Here is a 26,750-nt window from a genome sequence, read left to right on the forward strand (position 1 = left end):
TAGGAATAGGCAGAAACCCTGCACAAGCTTGTTTGGATGGAGACAAGCTGTTCTTTTGTCTCCAGGAAGCAGTGGTGAGAGATCCTAGTGTTGGATGGACCACTTTCCCACCCACACCACTTGGCTTATTGAGTGGATAGCCCATTTCCATACATGGCTGCTGTGTGTGAGTTCTGTATCTTTCATCACACGGGGGAGGGAGCCTGTTGGTCCATTCTGGATATGTGAGAAGTTAAACACTCTGGAGGGCATCAACAGAGTCCTGTACAGCTGTCCCAATCCCTTGTCCCTGATGAGTCACTGCTGTCACTGCTGAGATCCCCAGAGAGGTCTGCAGTTCTTATCTTGTGTCTGCTGAAGGACACCGCCATAGTCTGCCACGGCCACTCTCCCTGTTGTGCTTCCTGGGATCAGTTTCCAGATACAGAACACCTAGCCCTGATATAGAAATAGTACCTAAGGAAGCAGCCACCACCTCCTGATGGAGGGAAACCAGGAAGCTTAGAAACCACTAAGCTATAGGAGCCTAGACGTTCATGACCATTGGAGGAGCTTGGCCATGAGAGGAGCTCAGCTAGGGTCCTGAAAGAGCCAGGAGTGAAACCTTCAAAAAGACAGCTGCTCACACAAGCTGTGAGGATAGTCATCCCTCTTCCTTCTGCAGCCTTGGGGTCTCTCAGGCAGAAAAGTGTGTCTTCAGGTCTGAGCTGCAGCCACACCCGAGCCACGCATGAAGAGCAGCAAGCGCCCTTTCGACTCTGGTCTGTAGAGTGAGCAACACGCACAGAAGGTAAGGGAGAATCTTGGGCCAAGGCTTCACAAGTGACAGGAAGGAGGTAGGTGCTATTGGTGCACTAGAGGCACCCAACCACGTCCATCTCAGGACCCTTCATCAACCTTGAGAACAGCATCATTTGCTCCTTAGGAGGATACCTGGGAAAGAGTAGATTTCTTGTGGAGCCACTCAATCTGCCTACAGTGGCTGTGCCCTCAGCTCTGGTGTATCATTGCACAGTGAGGACAGGAGGTTGCAGTAGGTGCCTTGTAGATGTAGGAAGACAGACAAACGGACTTCACAGGACACCCTGTGTGTCAGATAGAGCCCTATAAGGAAGAACAGCAGGGACTCAACTGCCTAGTGTGGAAGAAAGACTTTGGGACACCACCTCTTTTCCCTCCCACGTCCCCATCCCTGCCTGGCTGCCAGTCCCGAGTTGTCTGCATACTGTGGATTTGGGAGCGTAGGCCCCAGCCCCTCTCATCTATCCCAGCCCCCAGGCCTGGACTGGACTCCAAATCCCAGCAGGCCAGGTCCTGACCCCTCCCTGAGGGTAGGGTCAGGACCACTCCCCAGGGCATTTAAATGAGTTCCCAAAAGAGAAACATGTAGTCTCCCTTTTTTCCTCCTGGTGGTCGCATTCCTGTGCATTCCCGGGCCCCTGAGAGCACAGAACTCCCATTAAACCTGGATATTTCTTAATTTGGCTTGTTTTGATTTGTTGATAGGGAATTTTGCGTCAGCAGGGAGCTCACGTTGGGAAATATTCCTAACACATACTACACTCCCATTCCCTTTTGTGAGGACAGTACCATGAGGACAACAGAACCCATACAGAAGCTGAAGTGCTCCTCTAGGAATACACGACAGATCACAAGCTCATCTCAAGAATAAGTCTGGGGCCTGGAGAGAAGGCCCAGCAGGTAAGAGTACATACTGCTCTGTCAATAGACCTGAGTTGCAATCTCAGCACTCACAGCAGCTGACTAAACCACCCCTAACTCAGCTCCAGGAGATCCAATGCCTTCTTCTGACCTTCATGGGTACCATACACATGTGGTACACAAACACACACACAAACACACACACATATGCACACACATACATACACATACTCACACACTAAAATAAAAACAGGTATTTTTAAAGTCCACCAGATTATTCTAACGCTAAAGACCCAGCAGCATCCTCTCACCTGTCGCCACTGCACCTGGAGAATGTCAGCCTTCAGATGACCCAGAGAGACTCAGGTCATCCATCACAGGACAGTGTTCCCTTAGTGTGCCGTCTGTAACGGGACAGCAGAGCTCTGGTTTCTTTCTTGGTTCTGTAAGCACGCTCCTACTCACCCTCAAGAGGACCTATGGGCAATCTTGAGCCTCTTCAAGCCTGTCTGAGAAAAGCGGTCCTGGCAGTATGGGCACAAGGAATAGCACTGGTGTTTCTAGTGACTGGCTCCTGCTGTGACGTTTATGAACCACTAACCTAACCACATATTGGTGTTCAAGAGTAATAGATACAGGGCGGAGAGATGCTCAGTGGTTAAGAGCATTTGTTGCTCTTGCAAAGGACCTGGGTTTAGTTCTCAACACCCACATCAGGCAGCTTGCTGTTGCCCGTAACTCCAGCCTCAAGGGGTCTGTTGCCTCTGGTCATCATAGGCACCTGCACTTGCATGCACAAGCTCATTTTAATTTTTAAAATATTTTTAAAGAGTAATGGGGAGGCTGGAGAGATGGCTCAGCTATTAAGAGCATTGCCTGCTTTTCCAAAGGTCCTGAGTTCAATTCCCAGCAACCACATTGTGGCTCACAATCATCTGTGATGAGGTCTGGTGCCCTCTTCTGGCCTGCAGGCATACACGCAGATACAATATTGTATACATAATAAATAAATATATAAATATTTTTTAAAAAAAAGAGTAATGGGAAGCACTCTGCAAATATTTGAATTGCATACTAGAGACAGGAATCAATATTTGCACCTTGCAGTGTTTTGTCAATATATCTTTGCATTGAGATGAAAGCATGATAATTAGTTGCTACTTACTCTTTGTGTATCGGTTATCCCATAACATAACATTTGCAGAACCTGTGTGATTTAAGTGTTGTCTTGGGAGATGCATCTGAATGAAAACGTATGAGTTCATCTTATGAGAAGACTAATAATAGCTTAAGTTAGAGATTCAAGCGTGTATAGAATCATGGGGCAGTGAGGGGCACTCTGACCTCATCTCTTCCTCAGCCTTAATAAAAAGTTTAAAAGAAATGAACCTTTAAAAAAAAGTGTGTCTAGGGGTTTGAGAGATGTCTCAGCAGTTAAGAGCACTGGCTGCTCTTCCAGAGGTCCTGAGTTCAATTCCCAGCAACTATTTGGTGACTCACAACCATCCATAATGAGATCTGGTGCCCTCTTCTGACCTGCATGCAGAATACTGTATACATAATAAATAAATAAATAAATAAATAAATAAATCTCTCTTTTTTAAAAAAAATGTATCTGGGGCTGGAGACCAGGGGACCCAAGTTCAATTCCCAGTACCCATATGGTTGGCTTATAACCACCTGTAATTCCAATCCCAGGAGATATGGTCACCTCTTCTGGCTTACTCAGTCACTTCATGCACATGGTAAACAATCACACAAATAAAATAAAAGTCAGGTGATGGTAGTGCACACCTTTAATCCCAGAGACAGGTGGAGCTCTGTGAGTTCAAGGCCAACCTGATTTACAGAGTGAGTTCCAGGGCAGGAACCCTGTCTCAAAAAAAAAAAAAAAATTAATTAATTAATTTAATTAAAATAAAAGTAAAATAATTATATTTATTACTTTTAAAATTGGGTGTGCTTATGTGTAGATTTGCACGTGTGCACACATAGAGGTGCCTGCTTAGGCTGGCAGTATTAGATCTCCTAGAGATGGTGTTACATGTGTTTGTGAGTCTCCTAATGGGGGTGCCAGGAACAGAATTCAGGTCTTCTGCAAGTGCAGTATGTGCTCTTACCCACTGAGCCATCTCTCCAGCCTCAAATAAACCTTTAAGAAAAAAACAGTAAGATAAATATTGAAATTTGGGACTGGGTGAGAAAGCTTACCAGGACTTTCAGATAGACAAACATGGTACAGTTTGTACTGGATTCCATATGTTGTGCCCATTCCTTTACTTGTGGGCACTCAACAAACACATTCCCCATTATAGAAATGAAAAGCAAGTCTATATTTTAAACTATCTATAAGGAGCAGGCCTCAGACAGTGAACTCCATGAGAGCAGGAGCAGATCCAGACCAGTGTTATTTGTGGAAGCAGGACTGGACCAGAGACCTAGGCCAGAGCAGGCGAGAGATGGTGAGCTCCATGGGCGTGAGACTGATCCAGCTACCTAGGCCAGAGTGGGCCTGAGAAAACGAGCTCCACAAGAGTGGGAGCAGATCCAGTCCAGGGTCATTTGTGGACCAGGACTGAGCCAGCAACCTGGGCCAGAGCAGACCTAAGACAGTGAACTTCACAGGAACAGGTAAAGGGGAGCAACCACTGAGCGAGTGAGCGAGAACCAGAGACCGCTGAGGCTCCAGACGTGAATCTGGGACCTTCAAGGGAGTAGACCTAAGCCAGGACCCCTGTGGGTGTGGGCGTGAGTCCAGAATCTCTGAGGAACTAGGCCTGAGCCAGGGTCTGGGCATGAATGTGGGACCTCTGAGGGAGTAGGCAGGAACCAGAGATCTCTGCGGGTCCAGGTGTGAGTCTGGGACCTCAGAGGGAGTAGACCTGAGCCAGGACCTCTGTGGGTCCTGGTGTTGGGCTGGGACATCAAAGGGAATAGGCAGGATCCTGGAACCTCTGCAAGTCCAAGTGTGAGTCTGAGACCTCTGAGGGAGTAAGCAGGTCCTCTGCAGTTCTGGGCACACCTGAGCCTGGGAAGTTCAAAGAAGTAGATCGGAGCCAGAGTCCTTACAGGATCAACCCCAAGCCAGGGACCTCTGCAGGAACAGATCAAGACCAGGGACATTTACAGAAACAGGTCTGAGCCAACAAACCTAGGCTAGAGCAGGCCTGAGTCAGCAAACTCTAAGGAAGTAGAGCAAAGCCCAGGAGCACTGAGTGACCTCCAGGAACACAGAGTGACCAAAGAGGTAACTAGAACCATGGCACTGACTGTACCATTAGGAACAACCATCTGAGCCTTGGATTCACTGGCACCTAGAAGATTAATCACCAGAATCACAGACAGCCCCAACCACACCTATTAGAGGAAAAGATGAGTAGACAAGTTAAGAAGACATGCAACACCACAAAGAGCAACACAACACCAGTAAAACCTAAAGACCCTACAACAGCAAGACCTGAACAATCAAATATGGATGAAGCAGAATAAAATGACCTAAAAAATAACTTCAGAAGAATGTTTGAAACATTGAAAAGAGGAAATGAGATCTTCCCTCAAAGAAATGGAAGAAAAGACAAAAAACTGGAAGACATCAGCAAATCCCTTAAAGAAAACCAAGAAAAAGCAATCAAACATATGAAAAGAAACTATTAAAGACATTAAAACTGAAATAGAGACAATAAAGAAAACACAAGCGAGGGAATTATAGAAACAGAAATCAAGAGAAAATGATCAGGAACCACAAACACAAGCATGAACAGCAGAGTACAAGAGATGGAAGATAGACTCTCAAGTGCTGAAGATACAATAGATAAAATAGACTCATCAGTCAAAGAAAACATTAAATCTAACAAAAGCTTAACCCAAAATATCCAGGAAATATTGAATACCACAAAAAGGCCAAACCTAAGAATAATAGGTATAGAAGGAGAAGTTCAACTCAAAAGCACAGGAATTATATTTAACAAAATCGTAGAAGAAAACTTTTCCAACCTAATGGAAGATATGCCTATGAAGATACAAGAAGCTTACAGAACACCAGACTGGATCAAAAAAAGTCCCCTCGCCGCATAATAATCAAAACACTAAACATACAGAATAAAGAAAGAATATTAAGAGCTGCAAAGGAAACAAGTAACATATAAAGGTAGACCTATCAGAATTACACCTGACTTCTCATTGGAGACAATGAAAGCCAGAAGGTCGTGGTCAAGCATTATGCAGACATTAAGAGACCACGGATGCCAACCCACGCTACTATACCCAGCAAAACTTTCAGTCACCATAGAAGGACAAAACAAGATATTTTATGACAAAACCAGATGTAACCATTACCTAGCCAGAAACCCAGCCCTACACAAAATACTAGAAGGAAAACTCCAACCCGAGGAAGTTAGCTACATCAACAAAAACACACACAATTGATGGTCTCATAGCAGCAAATCCCAAAGAAGGAGAAAATGCACAAATTAACATCACCAACAATGAAAACTAAATTAACAGGAGATAGCAATCACTGGTCATTAATATCCCTTAATATAAAAGGACTCAACTCACCTATAAAAAGGCACAGGCTAACAGATTGGATATGAAAACAGAATCCATCCTTCTTCTGCATACAAGAAACACACTTCAACCTCAAAGACAGACATCATCTCAGAGTAAAGGGTTAAGAAAAAATATTCCAATCAAATGGACCTAAGAAACAAGCTGCTGTAGCTATCCTAATATCTAACAAAATAGACTTTAAACTAAAATCATTCAAAAGAGACAAAGAAGGACATTTCATATTAGTCACAGGAAAAATCCATCAAGAGGAAATCTCAATAATGAACATCTATGCTCCAAATACAAGGGCACCCTCATATGTAAAAGAAACACTTCTAAAGCTTAAATCATACATTAAACCCCACACACTAATAGTGGAGACTTCAACACTCCACTCTCACCACTGGACAGGTCAGCCAGACAGAAACTTAACAGAGAAATAAGGGAACTAACAGATGTTATGACTCAAATGGACTTAACAGACATCTATAGAATATTCCATCCAAACAGAAAAGAATATACCTTCTTCTCAGCACCTCATTAAATATTCTCAAAAATTGACCATATACCCATAACAAAATAAACCTCAACAAATACAAAAATATATTGGAATAACCCCATGTATCCTATTAGATCACCATGATTTAAAACTAGAATTCAACAGCAATACTAATTCCAGAAAGCCCACAAACACAAGGAGCTTAAACAATGCTCACCTGAATCATCAATGGGTCAAGGAAGAAATAAAGGGAGAAATTAAAGACTTCCTAAAATTCAATGAAAATGACCATACAACATACCCAAATTTATGGAACACAATGAAAGCAGTGTTAAGAGGAAAGTTCAAGCCAGGCAGTGGTGGTGCATGCCTTTAATCCCAGCACTTGGGAGGCAGAGGCAGGCGGATCTTTGTGAGTTCAAGGCCAGCCTGGTCTACAAGAGCTAGTTCCAGGACAGGCTCCAAAAGCTACAGAGAAACCCTGTCTCGAAAAACCAAAAAAAAAAAAAAAAAAAAAAAAAAAAAAAAAAAAAAAAAAAAAAAAAAAAGAGGAAAGTTCATAGCACTGAATGTCTACATAAAGAAACTGGAAAAATCCCACACTAGTGAATTAACATTTGAAAACTTTAGAACAAAAAGAAACAAACTCACCCAAGAAAATTAGATGGCAGGAAATAATCAAATTGAGAACTGAAATCTACAAAATAGAAACAAAGAAACCAATACAAAGAATCTACGGGACAAAGAGTTGGTTCTTTGAGAAAATCAACAAAATAGACCCATGTCTATCACCATGCACAAAACTCAAGTCCAAATGGATCAAAGACCTCAACATAAATTCATCCACACTGAACCTCGTAGAAGAGAGAGTGGGAAGTACACTTGAATGCATTGGCACAGGAGATCACTTCCTAAATATAACCCCAGCAGCACAGACACTGAGAGAAACAATTAATAAATGGAACCTCCTGAAACTGAAAAGATTCTGTAAAGCAAAGGACACGGTCAACAAGACAAAAATGACAGCTTACAGAAGGGAAAAGATCTTCACTAACCTCACATCAGAAAGAGACCTGATCTCCAAAATATACAAAAAACCTTAAGAAACTGGTCATCAAAAGAACAAATAATCCAATAAAAAACTGGAGTACAGACCTAAACAGAGAACTCTCAACAGAGGAATCTAAAATGGCTGAAAGACACTTAAGGAAATGTTCAACATCCTTAGTCATCAAAGAAATGCAAATCAAAACAACGCTGAGATTCCTTCATTCATCTTAAAAATGGCCAAGATCAAAAACACTGATGACAACTTATGCTGGAGAGGTTGTGGGATAAAGGGAACACTCCTGCATTGCTGGTGGGAATGCAAGCTGGTACAACACCTTTGGATGTCAGTGTGCCGATTTCTCAGAAAATTAGGAAACAACCTTTCTCAAGACCCAGTAATATCACTTTTGGGTATATATCCAAAAGATGCTCAATCGTACCACAAGGACATGTGCTCAACTATGTTCATAGCAGCTTTGTTTGTCATAGCCAGAACCTGGAAACAACTTAAATACCCCTCAACCAAAGAATGGATAAGGAAAATGTGGTACATTTACACAATGGAGTACTATACAGCAGAAAAAATAACAACAGCTTGAAATTTGCAGGCAAATGGATGGAGCTAGAAAACATCATTTTGAGTGAGGTAACCCAGACAAAGAAAGATAATTATCATACATACTCACTCATAGTTGGTTTTTAAACATAAAGCAAAGAAAGCCAGCCTACAAACCACAATCCCAGAGAACTTAGACAACAATGAGGACCCTAAGAGAGACTTACATAGACCTAATCTACATGGGAAGTAGAAAAAGACAAGATCTCCTGAGTAAATTGGGAGCATGGGGACCTTGGGAGAGGGTTAAAGGGGAGAGGAGAGACAGGGAGGGGAGCAGAGAAAAATGTAGAGCTGAATAAAAATCAATAAAAAAATAAAAGACAAGTTAAAAAAAGAGAAACCTATCTATGGGTCTAGTGTGTCAAGTAAGATAGACACAGAAAAAGGAAAAATCTAAGGAAATCCCAGTTAAGGTCTCCATTGTGTCGCTTTCAAGCGCACAGGAATCCATGCTCGTCATGTCTGCAGTCATGACGCTGGCTGTCTAACACCCTAGATCTACTCACACTCTCATATAAAGGTTGTCTTTGCAGGAAATTCAAGATAACTGCATGTCAAAACCACCAAGAAATCATCACAAATTTTCTATGTTGGAATGTTGGTGAGTATAATTTATTATATACAGTATAACAGACCTGTACGTTCATGTTACAATACACAGTTTTAATTTGTGCACTTGAGGAATCAGAGACATGGAATATAATGGAGTTTTATTGCCCGAGAGTTTGCAGATATTTTGAATGAGTAAGGGGTTTGTCTTAAATTGAGGTGATCTGGGCAAAGCTGCCCTGTGTAAAAGTGGTGGCAGTCAGAACCCTTCTGGGTGCTAAGGATGGAATAAAGAAATGGTCGGGAACACTCAGCCAAGTGGGCAGTCACTGGTGGCTAGGTCTCTCTACATATGCAGCTACAGGGGAGCAGAGAGGGAATAACACCTCCTGCCTTCCTTGGCTCTACAGGCTGAGGGGAACAGTGAAGGACACAATGCAGAATCTGCACAGCTTAGAACATTCTATGTGCATCGTTTTCATAGAACTCAGACTGAAAACAGCACAAACTTCTTATGTCCTGTCAGTTGTGACCAAAGCCAGAAAACAAAACAAACAAACAAACAAACAAGCAAACAACAAAAAAAAACAAAGCTCTTGTTCAAACAGTTAGCAAACCCTGGTTATGAGAACAGTCATGGATGTGTGAGCCATTCTGTTCAATTTCCATCCTGGCTTAGACCCAGTCCCTTAGTATAGGATGTGTGACTGGTCCAGGCAACTGCTCCCAGAAAAAGGGCCCCAGAGTATTGGAAAATTTTTTACTTAAAAAAAACCTTGGTCCAGGTATGGTAGTACACACACACCTTTTATCCCAGCACTCGAGAGGCAGAAGCAAAGGCAGAGGCAGGCAGATCTCTATGAGTTTAGGATGAGTCTGGTCTACATAATAGGTTCCAGGACAGTCAAGGTTACTTAATGTAAAGGTTACTTAAATACAAAGAAATACTTAAAATCTCTGAGCCAGGCAGTTAATCCCAGCACTCAGGAGGCATTGGCAGGCATATTTCTCTGAGTTTAAGGCCAACCAGATCCACAAAGTAAGTTCCAAGACAGCCAGAAGAGTTACAATGAGAAACCCTATCTCCAAAACCAAACATCAAGCAAACAACAACCCCCAAAACTCTTGAGGCTGAAGTCGTTGCACTTCCAGTCAATGGAAGAAACACACCAACTCTGCAATGGCATCGTCATCCAGCGGCTCTGAGTTCCCATGCCCCAGACGAGCCCCTCCACAGCTGTAGAAGCAGCAAGATGTTTCTCACTGCTCTGATCAGAAGCATAGGTGTCTTTGCTCACCGAGAACCAAGTGCTGAGAGGGGTCCACAGCTCTGTGGGTTCTGATGGCTCCATCCTCAGTTTGTGGGAGAAGTCCACATGCACAGGGTTTTGGAAAGGTGACTATCTCTTCTTTTTCACCTTAGTTTTTTGATAATGCTCTCAAAGCTCTCTCGGGCTATCTTCAGTGGTGTGGGTGCACCCAAGGTTTCCTGTGATCACATAAACTCTGTGTCTTTACCGGACTCTCTAGACACACCCGTTACATTGCCAACTTGATAGAGACCATATTTGACCGTTGTCTGACCATCTCGGAGACTACTGGTCAGGTTCATATACCAACAAAACCACAGCTACAAAGTGGCCAGCACTCCTATTAATGCGTGTGTCTGATTGGACAGACCCTTGTGGCTACTAACTGTGAAACCATATTGAGACGTCAACAGTTCATGGCTATCATTAACCTGAAATCTGTTATCTATGGTGAAACACTAAGGCCAGAAACATTTGAAGGAATTACACAAAGGAAAAACTCATAGCAAATAAACAGTTTTAACAAATTCTGGCCAGGCGGCGGTGGCGCACGCCTTTAATCCCAGCACTCGGGAGGCAGAGGCAGGCGGATCTCTGTGAGTTCAAGACCAGCCTGGTCTACAAGAGCTAGTTCCAGGACAGGCTCCAAAGCTACAGAGAAACCCTGTCTCGAAAAAAAAAAAACAAAAAAACAAAAAACAAAAAACAAATTCTGTGAAATTAGTAGATTTTTCTATTTTGTGACAGTTGTTTCCAAATGGAAGGAAATATTTTGTTTTTTTCCAGTTTCAAGCTGACGGACTGAGTTGATTTTAACTGGAAACTGTCCTTTTTCTGCAGTGTGTGTGTGTGTGTGTGTGTGTGTGTGTGTGTGTGTGCGCGCATGTGTATGTGTTTACATGAACAAAACAGCAATTACTGTTCTCACAAGTGAAACTATGCTTTCATATGCTTGAGGACTAAGTTCTGTCGTCAGATACTAGGAAGCGCTCAGTAAGTGTTAGGGCACACACTCAAGGACCGCAAAGCACAACTCTGAAATGAGGACTTAGCTATTCTGGAAAATTTGGCCTATGGTCTTCTGCTCTGCAAACAGCCTCACCGGGCATTTTGTTGCCCAAGCTGGTTTTGAACCTACTATGTAGCCCAAGCTGACTTTGAATTTGAGCTCCTCTTGCCTTAGTCTCCTTAGTGCTGGATTTACAGGTGAGCAATTGCCAACAGCTTTAGGCCTTGCCATTCTTTCTGCCTCTCTCTACCTGCCTGAGTTGTTTTGTTCTCTCTCTCCTCCCTCCTGTCTTCTCATGGCCGTGCTGGAGTGGATTTAGAGGAGGAATGGGCACTTTGTGGGCCAGGTCCATGGCTGCTGGTACAGAGTGAGGGAGTGTACCCAGATTGAGGACAGAAGCCACCAGAGCCTTTAGGGGAAGACAACTCCCAACACACGAGCACAGATGTGAGCTGAGCTGAGCTCTGATGTGACCCTGGTGCCCTTGGCAGATGGATCTTCAGGACTGCTGGGTGGACCACGAAGGTTCATGGGACAGGAGTGTCCACTTCCAGCTGGCCGCTCACTGTTGCTTAGAGAAGAAGACCTTGAAAGCACTGCTGTAGCTCCTGTTGAAGGCTGTGTAGATGAGTGGGTTGAAGAAGGAGTTGGAATAGCCCAGCCACAGGAAGATGCTCTTCCAGATGGCAGGGATGTCCCAGGAGCACAGGGGACCGATGAGCTCTGTGGCAAAGAAAGGGAACCAGCAGAGCACAAACACCCCGATGAGGATGCCCACCATGAGGGCCGCCCTCTGCTCCTTCTGCTCCCGCCATGTGTCCCCTTCTGTCTGGAAGGTAACAGTGGCATGGCGGACGGTGAACACCATCTGGGGCTGTTGTGTAGCATCCTTCACCTGCAAGGTACAAACAGACATGGTGTAAGGAGCAGACTCTTCACACACCTGCCAGGTGGTGTCCAAGCTGAACCCAGGTACAGATGGGTCCGAGTCCCACAAGCTGCTCCAAAGGAAGCATTGGCGTCTAGGTGGGGAGTCCCATAAACTAGAGGGCAGAGCAGTGCAATGACAGGGCCAGTGTCTGCATCTTGGGAGAGGGAGGATGTTGCAACACACAGATTTCGATGCAAGTGAGTTTGTGGATATCAGCCAAAGGGACAGCAAAAACAAGTAGAGTGTGGGGTGTCCTGGTTAGCTTTGCCTGTCAACTTGGCATAGGGCAGAGTCATCTGAGAGGAAAGCCTTAATTGAGAAAATGCCTGGATCAGATTGGCATATGGTGTGTGGGTGTGTGTGTGTGTGTGTGTGTGTGTGTGTGTGTTTGCCCAGCCCACTATGACAATCTCATCCCTAGGCAAGTCATCCCGAATTGTGTAAGAAAACATGTTGAGTTTAAGCCAGCAGTTCTCAACCTGTGGGTCATGACCCCTTTGGCAAGCCTCTATCTCCAAAACTATTTATATTACAATTTATAACAATAGTAATATTACAGATATGGAGCAGCAATAAAAATAACTTGTGGTCAGAAGTCACCACACCGTGATGAACTGTATTAAAGGGTTGCAGCATTAGGAAGGTTGAGAACCACTGCTCTAAGCCATCGTACAAACCAGTCAGCAAGAAGCACCCTCCATGTTTCCTGCTGTCCTTCTCTGGCTGTTAAGCGAGCTTCTCAGCTGGAGGTGATGCTGTTGGATAGGAGGCAGGCTTGCCTTTCAGTTCCTGCCTCGGCTGCCCTCAGTAATAGACTGTGGACTGGCATGGTAGGCTAAACTAAACACTCCCCTCTCCCAAGTTGATTTTGGTTGGTGTGTTTTATTGCAGCAGCAATATACCTGAAACCAGAACATGAGGCATGTGGATTTTGTGGCAAAGGCACAGAAGACAGGTCTATTCTGTGGTGATGAATTGCGGATTGAAAACTGGGTGGAATCCATATCACCTGTTAGGCTAACTTCCAGGCTTGTCTGTAAGGGAAAGACACACTGTAAATGTGGGTGGCACCATCCCATAGGCTGAGGGTCTCAGGTGGAACAAAAGGGGAGAGCGAGTGGAGCACCAGAGTCGGCCACGTTCTGCTTCCCAGCTGCACATATACAGTGTGAGCAGCTACCTCGGGCTCCTGCCGCCATGACCTCCCTGCCGTGATAGACTGAACCCCCAAACTATGAGTGCAAAGCCTTTCTCCCTGGAGTTGCTTCTGTCAGGCATTTTATCCCAGCAAAAAGAAAAGTAATTAACATATATCCCGATGAGCTTATCATAAACAAAACAGTGAAGACTAAAAATTTATTTACTATACCTCTCATACCAGGTACCTAACCCAACCAGCTAGTTCCCTGTGGAGGTGAGTGACTTTCCTTTGCCATCTGGAGGCTGGCTAGCTGTGGGGGTGGGCTTTGAGGTCTCCTTTGCACAAGCTTCATTCAGTGTGACACTCAGACTACTTCCTGTTGCCTGTGGGATCAAGATGTACTCCTTCTCAACTCTCAGCTTCTTTTCCAGTACCATGTCTGCCTGCACACTGCCATGTCCTGCCCTGATGAAATGAACTAAACCTCTGCTACAGTAAGGCCCCCAATTAAACATTTTACCTTTATAAGAGTTTTGGCCTTTATAAGAGATTAAGGCCAGCATGGTCTACAGAGTGAGTTTCAGGATAGGCTCCAAAGCTACAGAGAAAGCCTGTCTCAGAAAAAAAAAAGTTGTTGCGGTCATGGTGTCTCTTCCCTAACTAAGACAGCAGGTGAGGTGAGGCGGCTCAGTGAGTAAAGGCACTTGCCACCAAGCCTGATGACTTGAGTTCTATCACCAGAGACTACACAATAGGAGAGAACAAACTCCCCCAAGACTCCCAGGAGGTCCTCCCCTCTGACTCTTGCTCCCTCAAGAAGTCTTCATCACTCTTGATATTTTTTTCATGGGCATTGCTGGTGGCCATCGGAATGCTGGCCACATGGGGGTAACAACAGCACTGGGAGTACTGAAGACACAGGGGTGCTGTGATACTCGGGGTGCCGGAGACATGGGAACCCTGGGACGTGGTTTTGCATCAGGAATTCTTCCGAGTGTAGTAATAGAGCCCCATATTTCTCAGAGAAGCATGCCCCCAAGCCTGTTTTCCTTCTGTTGGGATAAATACCATGACCAAAAGCAACTTGAACAGGGGAGGGTTTATATTTCAGTTTACACCTCCAGGTGACGTTTCCTCAGTGAGGAAGTCAAGGCTGGAACCCGAGCAGGAGCTAAAGCAGAAACCCCAGAGGAGCCGGGCGGTGGTGGCGCACGCCTTTAATCCCAGCACTCGGGAGGCAGAGGCAGGCGGATCTCTGAGTTCGAGGCCAGCCTGGTCTACAAGAGCTAGTTCCAGGACAGGCTCTAGAAACTACAGGGAAACCCTGTCTCGAAAAACCAAAAAAAAAAAAAAAAAAAAAAAAAAAAAAAAAAAAAAAAAAGAAACCCCAGAGGAGTGCTGACGCTGACTCATGGCTCATGGCTCAGCCAGTTTGCTCGCCTGCCTAGGCATGGTGCTGCCCACAGGGGGCATCACAGACACGGCCACAGAGCAAGCTGATTTGGGCAGTTTCTCAACTGAGGGTCCCTCTTCCCGGGTCACTTCAGGTTATGTCAACTCATCAGGACACACTTCCACGTGAAACATGGGTCCTTCTCCCGGGCCATGATCTGGTGCTGTGTTCAACATCCCTCACGCAGGAGCTCAGCGATTGAAATCCCTGTCCATGGGGCTGTCTGATCCATTGGTCAGAGATCCTAGCTGTTTGAGAAGCTTCCACGTCCTCTTGCTTTCGGGTTTGTGTGCTTACCCTCCCTTTTCAGACCTTGTCTCTCTGCTCTCTGCTAATCAACAGCTACGATGGAGCACTTAACTGAGTCTGTACAGCCTGTAACCTATAAGGATTACCGTAAGAGCTTAATACATTGGCTAGCAGATCTCAGGAAGAGAGTAGAGGCTAACACAGAGTGAGCAGTCGGACCAAGTTAGATCTACCGCCATCTCTGCGTGCAGTTAGAGCAGGTGTTTCCCAATTTCAGATTCATGAAAAGTTTCCAGCTTTACCGGCCTTTTGTCTTCCAATAACTGAGTTGTTTGGGGACAGGTACCACTTGCTAAAGCTCTTGGGTTCTTTTTATTTTTTTGGTTTTTATTTTCAAAATATTTGATATGCTAAATATTTGTCTATGGTTTTACTACAAATCTAGCATGCTGTTTCCACTGCTTTGTGGTGCTGAAGTTGGGGGACAGAGACTCTCAGCCCTGCAGTGTGGATTCAGTTGATTTGCAAGACAGGTCACCTGGACTCGCCAGAACGCTCAAGAAACAGATTTACAGATTAGAAGGAGTCTCTGCATGTGGTGACTCAGGGACAGACTGCATGTTCTGTAGCCATGGTAACAAGGAGGCTTCCTGGTTGTCTAAGCTTCTTCCTCTGATCAAGGACAATGCAGTTCCCAGAGCACAGGCGTGTAAACAAGCCAGTCATCGGCAGCCCTCACTCGGGAGTCAGCCAATCAAGTCAGAGTCATCCAAGAAACCTGACTCTGAGAGCCAATCACTGTGAGCACCCACACTCTACAGATGCTGTTGCCCACAGTCCTGCAGAATGACCTCCCACCCCGAGCCCGATCCCTCTGAGTTCACAGAGATCATCACGATTTCCTTTGTCCTAGGAACAGTTTGGGATGACAGGATTTCTCTTACTGCTTAGGCCATAGATTCACCAATTCTTTTTATCTCAGCCTCTGGGCCACAGCTGTGACACCCTTGGCCAGTTCAAAAGGTAATGCTGAGATCATTTCTAGGACCTGCCATGACATCAAAAGACATTCACTGAACCCCAACTCCAAGTACCTGCTGACTCGAGCTTTTGTTCAGACACTCCTGGTTTCCTTGGGTTCTGGCTGGTCCCCTTTGCATCTACTGGTGTTTTGCTATCCCAGAATTTGCAGACAAAGAATGTCTTTGCCCCAGATCATCACAATGAGGTGTTTGCTTCGAGTCACTAGAGCCTTGGCTAAAAGTCTGCTTGCTGTTGGGTCTTGGATTAGATTTTGGGATAAAGTGTAGCCAGTTGTCAGAGTGCAGTGCTGTCCAACCCCACCGTGCTGTGCAATTAACTTGCAGCATCTACAGCTGCTTGCTTTTTGTTTAAAGATTTGTTTCAGCTGGGCGGTGGTGGCACATGCCTTTATTTTCAGCACTTGGGAGGCAGAGGCAGGTGAATCTCTGTGAGTTCGAGGCCAACATGGTCTACAAGAGCTAGTTCCAAACAGCTAGGGCTGTTACACAAAGAAACTCTGTCTCGAAAAAGAAAAAGAAAAAAATGTGTTTCACATGTGTATTGGTTCACCTGGAGCTGGAGTCATAAGCCGCCAGATGTGCTGATTGCTAGGATTGAACTCAGGCCCTTTGCAAGAGCAGTAAGTACTCTTAATGACTGAGCCTTTTCTACTCCCAGTCAGCTTGTTTCATGGATATCCAGAGGCCTTCCAACATTGCCCCCTTGGGGTCTCTCTCTAGCATGTTCTGGGAGCTGTATCTGACTTCCTAAATGAACCACCCTTTCTTCAAGATTTTTTTGTTCAGAGAAAATCTAAGCATTCTATAAACTTGCTAGATATAAAGTCAGATCTGTAAACTGTATATTCAAAGCTTACATCAGAGTTAGGGGCATAAGGAAAACTTTTCCTAAGCTTCAGAGAAAAGGACAGAAATTTGTTGTGGAATTTAGAGTTTCATTAGAATATCAAACAAACCATATTACCAGGACCCGTCACAGCCTGAATTGAAATCTCTTCAGATTTGGAAATATTTAAAAGCAGGACAAAAAGGAAAAGAGTTATCTAATCCATTTGTGGAAATTTAAATATCAAGATAGAATATGGATTACATAAGGCAATTTCAGACGTTTCCCTTGCATGGGATGACTGAAGAAAGGTGCAAGATTGCAAAGCAAACAAAGACAAAAAATAGATCCACACAGCATTTGTGTGGAACAGAAGCCCACAGCTGATGGAGTGAGATCTCAGCTGAAGTGCAGTCTTCTTTTCTTTCTTTCTTTCTTTCTTTCTTTCTTTCTTTCTTTCTTTCTTTCTTTCTTTCTTTTATTTATGTGGGGTTTTTTTAAAGATTTATTTATTTATTATGTATACAACATTCCTTCCATGTATGCTTGCATGCCAGAAGAGGGCACCAGATCTCATTACAGATGGTTGTGAGCCACCATGTGGTTGCTGGGAATTGAACTCAGGACTCTGGAAAAACAGTCAGTGCTCTTAACCTCTGAGCCATCTTTCCAGCCCCTATTTATTTGGATTTTTGAGACAGGGTTTCTCTATGTAGTCCTGCCTGTCCTGTAATTCATTATGCAGGCCAGGCTGGCCTCAAACTTACAGACGTCTTCCTGCCTCTGCCTCCTGTATGTGGAATTAAAGGAATGTGCCACCACTGCCTGGCTTGGTCTTTACTTTCGATAAAGGGACTCAAGAATAAGAAGTAAATGGAACTATAAACCTAGCAGCCTAGAAAATACCCAACATGAGGCTAGTCGTTTCCAAATAGCCTTAAAGAGTAAAAGCCAGGGATCTGTTTAAGATGTGGTTCTCTGGATGCACTTGACTAGGCCTCTACACCCAGAGATGTGGGAGTCCAAATGAGACCCATATACTAAAAGGTTATCTAGCAGCTATCTATCCACCTGTCTTTCTTCTCTTTGTCCTACTGTGTATCAAGTATATGTCATCTCTGATCTGTCATCTATCACTGTCATCTACTCTTTCATAATCCACTAGCAGAAGGCTCCTTAAAAGAATCAATAATCTCGAGCTAAAAACCTAGTGCAGTGGAAACTCCCCAGGAATCTATGAGGATGACCATATCTAAGACTCCTAGCAATGGAAGAGATGGAGCCTGAACTGTAAATCTTCCGTAACCAGGCAAGATCTCCAGTGGAGGGATTGGTACCCTAACCCAGCCACATAATCTCTGACCCACAGTTTTTGCTTCTTACAAGATACCCTGGGACAATGGTGGTGCAGAAATTATGGGAGTGGCCAATCAATGGCTGATCAAGCTTGAGACCCATACTATTAGAGAGAGTCCACCTCTAATATGCCTGGAGGGCTAGGACCCAGAGACTGGACAGCCCAGAGTCCTAGGGTAGAGCCAATCATGACTGGTAAAAAATAAAAAAAAAACAAGTCAATGAAATGATTCCTAACGATACTCTGTTATATTCATAGATTGTTACCTAGCCCAGCTGTCATCAGAGAGACTTCACCCAGCCACTGATGGAAACATGCAGAGACCCACAGCAAACATTAGCTGGACCTCTGGAAATCCTGTTGAAGAAAGGGAAGAAAGATTATAGGAGCCAGAGGGGTCAAGGACACTGCAGGAAAACACAGAGTCAACTGACCTGGGCTCCCAGGGGCTCATGGAGAATGAACTGCCAACCAGAGAGTTTATATGGGACTGACCTGGCCCTCTGCACATATGTTGCAATTGCATGTCTTGGTCTTCTTATGGGACTCCTGGCAGAGGGAACAGAGACTGTCTCTGTCTCTGCTGCCTGCTCTTAAGACCTTTTCCTCCTGCTGGATCATCCCTTCCAGCCTCAATAGGAGCGGAGGAATCTAGTCTTGCTGCAACTTGATATGGAATGGCTGGGTGATATACATGGGATGCCTGCCCTTTTCTGGAGGGAAGGGAGAGAGAGTGGATGGGGAACTTGGGGAAAGGAACTGGGAGGGGAGGAAGAAGGGAAGGGAAAGTGTTATTGGACTGGGAAAAATTAATTAGTTGAGTAAATAATTAAATAATAAAAATAAAAAGGAATCAGTATCTCATATTAGCTGATGAGCAAAGTCACTATCCAAAATTTGCTCACTGAAGTCATTCCAAGGCAGACATAATCACCTACCAAGTCTCCATCCTTCTAACTTCAGAGGACATCTGTCTATACTGTGAATACCCTGTTTGTACTGAGTTAAAGCTACTTTTGACCTCCACACTAGAGGAGATAAACTCATTTGGTATACAATTTAAAAGTTATTTGGGGGTGGGCTGTAGAGATGGCTCAGCAGTTAAAAGTATTAGCTGCTCATCTGGGTGTAGTGGCCCTATGTCTTTAATCCCAGCCTTTGGGAGGCAGAGGAAGACAGATCTCTGGATCTAAGGCCAGCCTAGTCTACATAGTGAGTTCCAGAACAGCCAGGGATACATAGAGAGACCCTGCCTCAAAAAACAAAAGTATACACTGCTCAACTGTTCAAGCAAAAGACCCGGGTTTGATTCCAGCATCCATATGGCAGACAAGAACTGTCTGTAACTCCAATTCCAGAGGATCTAACACCCTCTTCTGGCCTTTGCATGTACCAGACACACACATGGTATACATTCATACACAGGGCAAAACACCTATAACTCATAAAATAAAATAATTTGAAAAATAAATGAAGTAAAAGTTATCTGAGATTGGCAGGTTGGCTCAACAGGTGAAGGTGTTTGCCACTAGCTTTGATGACCTAAGTCTGATCCCTGGAATCCACTGGTTGGAAACAGAGAACCTACTCTGGCCGGTTGTCCTCTGGCTTCCACATGTACACGGAGGCACACACACACACACACACATGCACACACAATACACACACACATGCACACACAATACACACACACACACAAAATGTAAAACAATGAAAAACAAGATATCTGATAGGCAGAAGGAAGTTGGTTTGCAGTAAATTAAAAAAAAGTATACCTAGAAAAACTTTTTTCATAAAAATACTTAGTTGTTGGACATAGTATGTGCTGTAATCTATTTTGGAGGCTAAGGAAGGAAGATTCTCAAGTTTAAGGCCAACCTGGGCTATATAAGGAATTCTAGGCTAGCTTATGTTGTATAGAGAGACCCTACCACAAACAAATAACAGATAGGCAAAATGATTTGTTTGTGCCAGGTGATACAAAAAAGAATAAATGAATCTGTGGCTATGTAGCACAGTTTTCAAAGGAGGGAAGGAACCTGGGTTCCGGTGGTGAGAGGAGGGAGGGAACCTGGGTTCTGGTGGTGAGAGGAGGGAGGGAACCTGGGTTCCGGTGGTGAGAGGACAGCCTCTTTCATCCCTGTGATTCTCCCAGAGTTGGATGAGTATTGGCTGTTTCCAACCGACTGTGCTGCCACTCGTGAGGAGATTGTTCTGAGAATGCTCGCACTACAGACCAGAGCATTACCGAAAAGACAGCAAGGGGCCTGGAGTCCCTATAGACACCCCACAAACAAGAGAAACTGCAGCCCAATGCACCCATGCAGCTGGATCAGAGTCCCCAGAAATGTTTTCTTTTAAACCGTTAACAGTATAAGTTAACAGTAAGGGAGTTGGAGAGATAGCTCAGTGGTTAAAAGCACTGGCTCCTTTTCCAGAGGACCTGGGTTCAATTCCTGGCTTCCACAAGGAAGCTCACACAACCATTTCTTTCCTTCCTTCCTTTCTTTCTTTCTTTCTTTCTTTCTTTCTTTCTTTCTTTCTTTCTTTTCCTGGAATTAGCTCTTGTAGACCAGGCTGGCCTCGAACCCACAAAGATCCACCTGTCTCTGCCTCCCAAGTTCTGGGATTAAAGGTGTGCACCACCACCACTGGGCCTCACACAACCATTTCTAACTCCACATCTAGGAGATCCAACACCCTTTTCTAACCTCCACAGACACAAGACACACATTTAGTGCACAGATATACATATATACAAACACCCATACACATAAGATTAGAAAAATGTACTGAGGTCAGTTGGTAGCATGCTTATGGCATGTGCAAACCTCAGGTACAATCTTGAACACCAAATAAACCAGGTATGGTGAGATACACCTCAAATCCCAGTACTAGGGAAGAGAGATCAGTCCATAGAGGGATACACAGAGAGCAGGAAGGGATCCAGCACCCTCTTCTGGCCTCCATGGGTACTTGCAAAGTACTTGTTTTTAATTATTTAATATCGGAATGTTTTGCCTCTGTTTATGTCTGTGCACCACGTGCATGCAGTGGCCTCAGAGGCCAGAAGAGGGCATCTGATCCCCTGGAACTCGGGTTACAAAAGGTTGTGAGCCACGTGGGTGCTGAAAATCCCACCGAGGTTGTCTGGAAGAGCTGCTGGTGCTCTTTTTTTTTTTTTTGGTTTTTTTTTTTTTTTTTTTTTTTTTTTTTTTTTTTTTTTGGTTTTTCGAGACAGGGTTTCCCTGTAGTTTCTAGAGCCTGTCCTGGAGCTAGCTCTTGTAGACCAGGCTGGCCTCAAACTCAGAGATCCGCCTGCCTCTGCCTCCCGAGGGCTGGGATTAAAGGCGTGCGCCACCACCGCCCGGACTGCTGCTGGTGCTCTTAACAACTAAATCATCTCTCTAGTCCCCTAATAAATCTTTTTAAATTAAAAAAAAATAAATAAATACACACTGACTGGGCCATGCTCCCCAGCTCTCAGTTCAGTAATCAAAGCTTTGTTCCCTTGGCTGGTAGTCTTATATCACTACCTGCAATGAGCCCTGACCTCCCAGTCACTAATGAACAGACCCAGCATCTCCCCTCCATTAGAGGCGAAAACAAAACAATACAAACAATACAAACCAAAAACTGATCAAGAGACTAGAATCTCTGGCCTGAATCAGAGACCTAACATTCAGTTGGGCAAGGTCATTCATTTGGCCAAGAAACCACCCCTAGAAATGAGACTTCCTTGAGACGCGCTGCAGAGGTGGTAGGTGGGTAACTAGTCCTTTAATGAGACACTGAACTTTTCATTCACCCATTCCCTGTCCCAGCACAAGAGCTTACTAAACTACAACCACATTGTTCTGCTGCCTCCTTTTCTAAGTGTAATTTCTCCTTTTCATCATTCTATCTCTTTTCTTTTGGGGGAGGGGTTCGAGACAGGGTTTGTCTGTAGTTTTGGAGCCTGTCCTGGAACTCGCCTGTAGACCAGGCTGGCCTTGAACTCACAGAGATTCACCTGTCTCTTGGCCTGGGATTAAAGGCGCCACCACCGCTCAGCCTCTGCCTCTTTTCTAAGTGTCGCTTTCCTTATGACTTTGGGCTCCCCCCACACCCCAACATTTTGGATTTCCTTACTCTTCCTAAAGCCTCCTCTCACCCCGTGGCCTCCAGTCTACCTTTCATCTGACCTCTACACAGGCTTAAACCGAATGACTTTCCCCTCCTCTCCTCCTTCTCTGGACAGCAGCTGAGGTTTCAAGGGTTGCCTGCCTTCAAGATTTTCTTTTAAATGCTAAAATTGTCTTTGTGTTCCCATTTGAGTCTATTCTTAAATTATTTTAATAATGAGACCAAAAAGCCCCCAAAGGGGATCCCAACTTCCCAGTGTCACTCTTGTTCTTAATTGGGGTCTGTGTGTGTTCTTGGGGAAACTGAGGCTCAGCTTTTAGGTTCTCAGCCTCATCAGTCATTCATAAAAGAATTTAGAAGCAGACTAGAGAGGAAATTGGGGACAATTTGATTAGAGTTTGAAAGGAAAACAACAGGGTGAGGTGTGAATCTCAGCGCTGCCAAGGAATGGAAGATGGAGAAGAGGGAGAGGGGAAGTCATGCTGTTTGCGATGGCAGCCAGGAAGCAGCCACAGGGTGCCAGGAGAGGGGCTTCAGAGAGAAAGTGAAGTCCAGAGTACTAGTTCAGAGAGAAAGTGAGTCCAGAGTACTAGGGAAAACACACTTGGCCTTTAGCCGGTGTCTAAATGAAAGTGCAAAGGGGGGAGGTTATAAAGTGCTGATCATGAAAGGGGCTGCAGCAGGGAAGGGGCTTCTGGAAAGGAAAAGAACCTGGGTGGGGGGGGATTTACCCCTACCATCTCTTTTTTGACTGCTTGAAAAATGCCAGCTCTCCCCTCAGGCTAGGGATAGAACAACCTTCACCTTTTTATATGGTAATTTAAATTCCTAGGAATTGCAAAACATTCTGTTACCAGGGAAATTAGAGGCGGAGCCCAAGATCCCATCACCCAAGGCTACTTGGAACCTAATTCCAGGCTCTTTGGTGGATACACTAATCTCCAAAATTCAGTTCCATGAATGTTGATCCCTGAAATGTTTTGTTGTGGGTCCATCCTGTGCTATTAGAAATCACCAGGCAGTCCAGACATCATCCTTGGTGAGGGACTGCTGTTCTAGGTAGTCCTTCTTTAGTCTAAAAACCAAAATTGGTAACCCCCTTCCCCTACCTCCACCCATCATGCCCTAGGCTTGGATGACTGGAATGCAGCCATGCTGACAAGGTACAAGCCAGCACAACACACTCAGAGCACTCACTTAAAGTATTCTGCTCTCCCAGAGCCCAGCAAGGGAAAACTGGGACGGTATCCTTGTCTGATCTAGCTTCAGTACACAAGTGAGGCTGTCAGTAATAGGTTGGGAGCTGGCGCCTTTTCTTGGAGCTTGAGAAACTGAATCACCAAGTCAGATTTCCGGGAGTTAAGGAGAGGGCTGGCAGAGGATAGAAGCGGGACTTCCTTGTAGGACTTGTCTGTCTCAAATGCCAGTTTTGTAGGGAGCTGGGGAGCTGTCTGTCCTGAAACGTGGACTTCTTCCTTTCTAATACTCAAAGGGAAAGCAAATAGGCCAGGTGGTCCTCAGTGTTGCCCATGGCCTGATGGGGTTGCAGTAAATAGGCCCAGAAAGCAATGGCACACACCATAATGCAAGGATCGCAGACAACAAATGCAGGCACCAAGATGAGAGTAAACAGTTGTCTTTAATCTGGACATGGGGCTTAGACAGGACTCTGAAGAACGACAACCCTGAAATTATAGCCTAGAACACAACACAACCGATGTGCCCACCATGTGGCAATCATCCTAATCTTCCCTCCTCAGAAACCCTCACTAGCAATGCAGAAAAACGGAAGTTTTGTTTTGTTTTGTTTATTTCTGGAGCACTTGGGGCAGTGTCCTCCAGACACCAGCTTCTCCAGAAGTTCTACAAGGAGTACTGACCATCCACAGAGCTAAAGTGGACACTTTAGGATATGAATCGCAACCCCCACGTTTTCCACATATTAAAAAAAAACGATCCACCAGAGACACTCAACACGGGAGGGGTTCTGTAATTCAGAACTTGGAGCAAAGGGAGTCTCTGGCGCTTGCACCCTCCCTTGCCTACATCTCCCTAAACTGGAGAGTTTCACCTTTCATAGACGTCGGGGGAGATGTGCTGTGAAGAAAGCAGAGATGCAAGTGAAATATTTTTAGCGATCCTTGTAGCACCCACCTCCACAGCTTCGGGAACCGGGGAAACGCTGTTGGTCTTCCTGGAGCCCACGCGGAACTTCGCGGCCTTGTAAATCTTCCAGTACACGAAGAGCACCACGCACAGCGGCAGGTAGAAGGCGCCCACGGTAGAGAACACGGTGTAGGAAGGTTCGCGACTGACCTGACATTCCTCGCTGAGCTCGGAGTACGTTTCCCCCCAGCCGAAGAGCGGTGGAGCCAGAGAGATGACGGCAGAGAGTGCCCAGGTGAGCCCGATCATTACGTTGGAGATTCGCTTGCGGGCACGGAGCGTGTACTCCAGGTGGCGTGTGATAGACCAGTAGCGGTCCAGGGCTATGGCTGTCACATTCCAGATGCTGGCTGTGCAGCAGAGCACGTCACACACGATCCACAGCTGGCACAGCCGCCGGCCCAACTGCCAGCGGCGCCCGGACAGTTCGTGCACCAGGCTCAGTGGCATGACCAGCGCGGCCACCAGCACATCCGAGATGGCCATAGACGCCACCAGGTTGTGTGGCACGCGATGGAAGGTGCGTACCCTGAGGATGGTGGCCAGCACCAGCAGGTTCCAAGCGAACGTGGCTGCGGCTAGAAAGCCCAGCAATGTCAGGACTAGCACTCGGAAAACTGAGAGAAACGGCCGACTAGGACGCAGGTCTTCTGCACCCAGGCTGCGGTTGGGTTCCAAAGAGGAGGGAGTGGAGAGGGAAAAGGAGGTCAAGTTTACAGGCAGATCCATTGCTGGCCCAAGACACCTGCCTTCAGATTGTGTAGCCACGGAGCCCACTGGAGTCAATCTAGAAATGTTTGCGACAACTGACCAGTGGAGAGGATTCTGTCAAGAGCCGATGAACCTGGCCCCAGTACCCAATCAGTGAGAGTCTGGAGGAGACGCTGGCTGGCAGAGAGGAGGGTGCTAGACTGCAAGCCGCACAGTCTCGGTATCCTTAGAAATTTGGAAAGCGGACTCAAGGGGCAGAGTCTAGAAGCCAGGGCCCGCCTAAGCTATCACATGTCTGCGTTTCCTCACCTCGGCGGAGACCGCTGTCTTGTAGCCCGCAGCAGAGCATCCTTGGGATGGGTTCCGTGCAGGGTGGATGCTTGGAAACCGACTGGTGCGTCAGAACAGTCGCTGGTCCAGGGTTGCTCCCTGCCAGCCCGCCATCCCCTTCTCCGGGCAGTGACTCCCGGGGGAACAGCCAGATGCTGGGAAAGCCACGCAGGTACCTGCTTTCTAGAGATGGTGTTCTGCCCTGACCTGGCCTCTCTCCACCGTGCCTGGGGCTGCTACTCCGAAAACGCGCGCTGGCGCGCCCACCCGGACCTGCCTTAGCGAAGTGGGGATCCGGCGCTACGTAAGGCATCAGCTGATGGAGCCGCCTCTCCCCGCCCCTGGCTCCCGGAGCGGGTGTGCTTGGAGCTGTCCACGGTGCTGCCGCCTACCTAACGCTCAGCTTGGTGGCTGTCCAAGGTCCAGTCGCTCTTTACCAATTGGTCAGTGGCCCGGATCCAGTTAACTAATCAACTTTCCTGAAACCTTCTCCAGGTGATTTTGAGACCCCCGAGCCGCATCTTGGTCTCCAGTGGGTATTGTGCACAAGTGTCCCGAGTGAGGCACTTAACAATCTGGTCTACCACTGTTTTCCCCCTCCAGATTTCAGTACATAATTGCCTCCTACGAAGGGAAGCTCAGTGACCTTGCTTAAAGACATAGATGGCTGTTTGTCCTGCTGTCAGAGAAGGCTGAGGTGTGGAGCTAGGCTGCCTGTTTCCCGACACTTAGAAAGAAGCTCGCAGGAGTCTCTCCAGAGGCTGTACTGAACTCTCTACTGAGAAGGATCTGGAGAGACGGCTCAGCCATTAAGAGCACTGGCTGCCCTTGCCGAGAACCCGCTTTGATTCCCATGATTCACACAGTGACTCACAGTTGGCAGCAACTCCATTTTCAGGAGATATGACACCCTCTTCTGGTCTCCACAGGCACCAGGTACACATATGATGCACATACATACAAGCAGACAAACACTGATACATATAAAATAATTTTTTAAAATTCTTAAAAAAAAAAAAGAAAAAAGAAAACGCTCCATGGAACTTGAAAAGCAAGGGCACTGGGCAAAGTGTGACAGCGCAGCCTTTAATACCAGCACTGGATCTCGAGGTAGGTGGAGCTCTGTGAGTTCAAGGTAGTTGGGACTAAGTAGTGAGACCCTGTCTCAAAAA

At 45.7% G+C, this 26,750-nt stretch overlaps 1 protein-coding gene across 1 annotated transcript; it reads right to left on the minus strand.

Moving 5' to 3' along the window:
• Nucleotides 1–11,808: 11,808 nt before the first annotated feature.
• Htr5a (5-hydroxytryptamine receptor 5A) lies at nucleotides 11,809–25,266 on the minus strand. The gene is made up of 2 exons (XM_038320884.1): nucleotides 24,526–25,266; nucleotides 11,809–12,141 (listed from the first exon to the last, which is right to left on the minus strand). Exons 1-2 carry the CDS (start codon nucleotides 25,264–25,266, stop codon nucleotides 11,809–11,811), a joined length of 1,074 nt encoding a protein of 357 aa, XP_038176812.1.
• Between the last annotated feature and the right edge of the window lie 1,484 nt (nucleotides 25,267–26,750).

This window comes from Arvicola amphibius, chromosome 2 (genome assembly GCF_903992535.2).
Source record: "Arvicola amphibius chromosome 2, mArvAmp1.2, whole genome shotgun sequence".
NCBI classification, from domain to species: Eukaryota; Metazoa; Chordata; class Mammalia; order Rodentia; family Cricetidae; genus Arvicola; species Arvicola amphibius.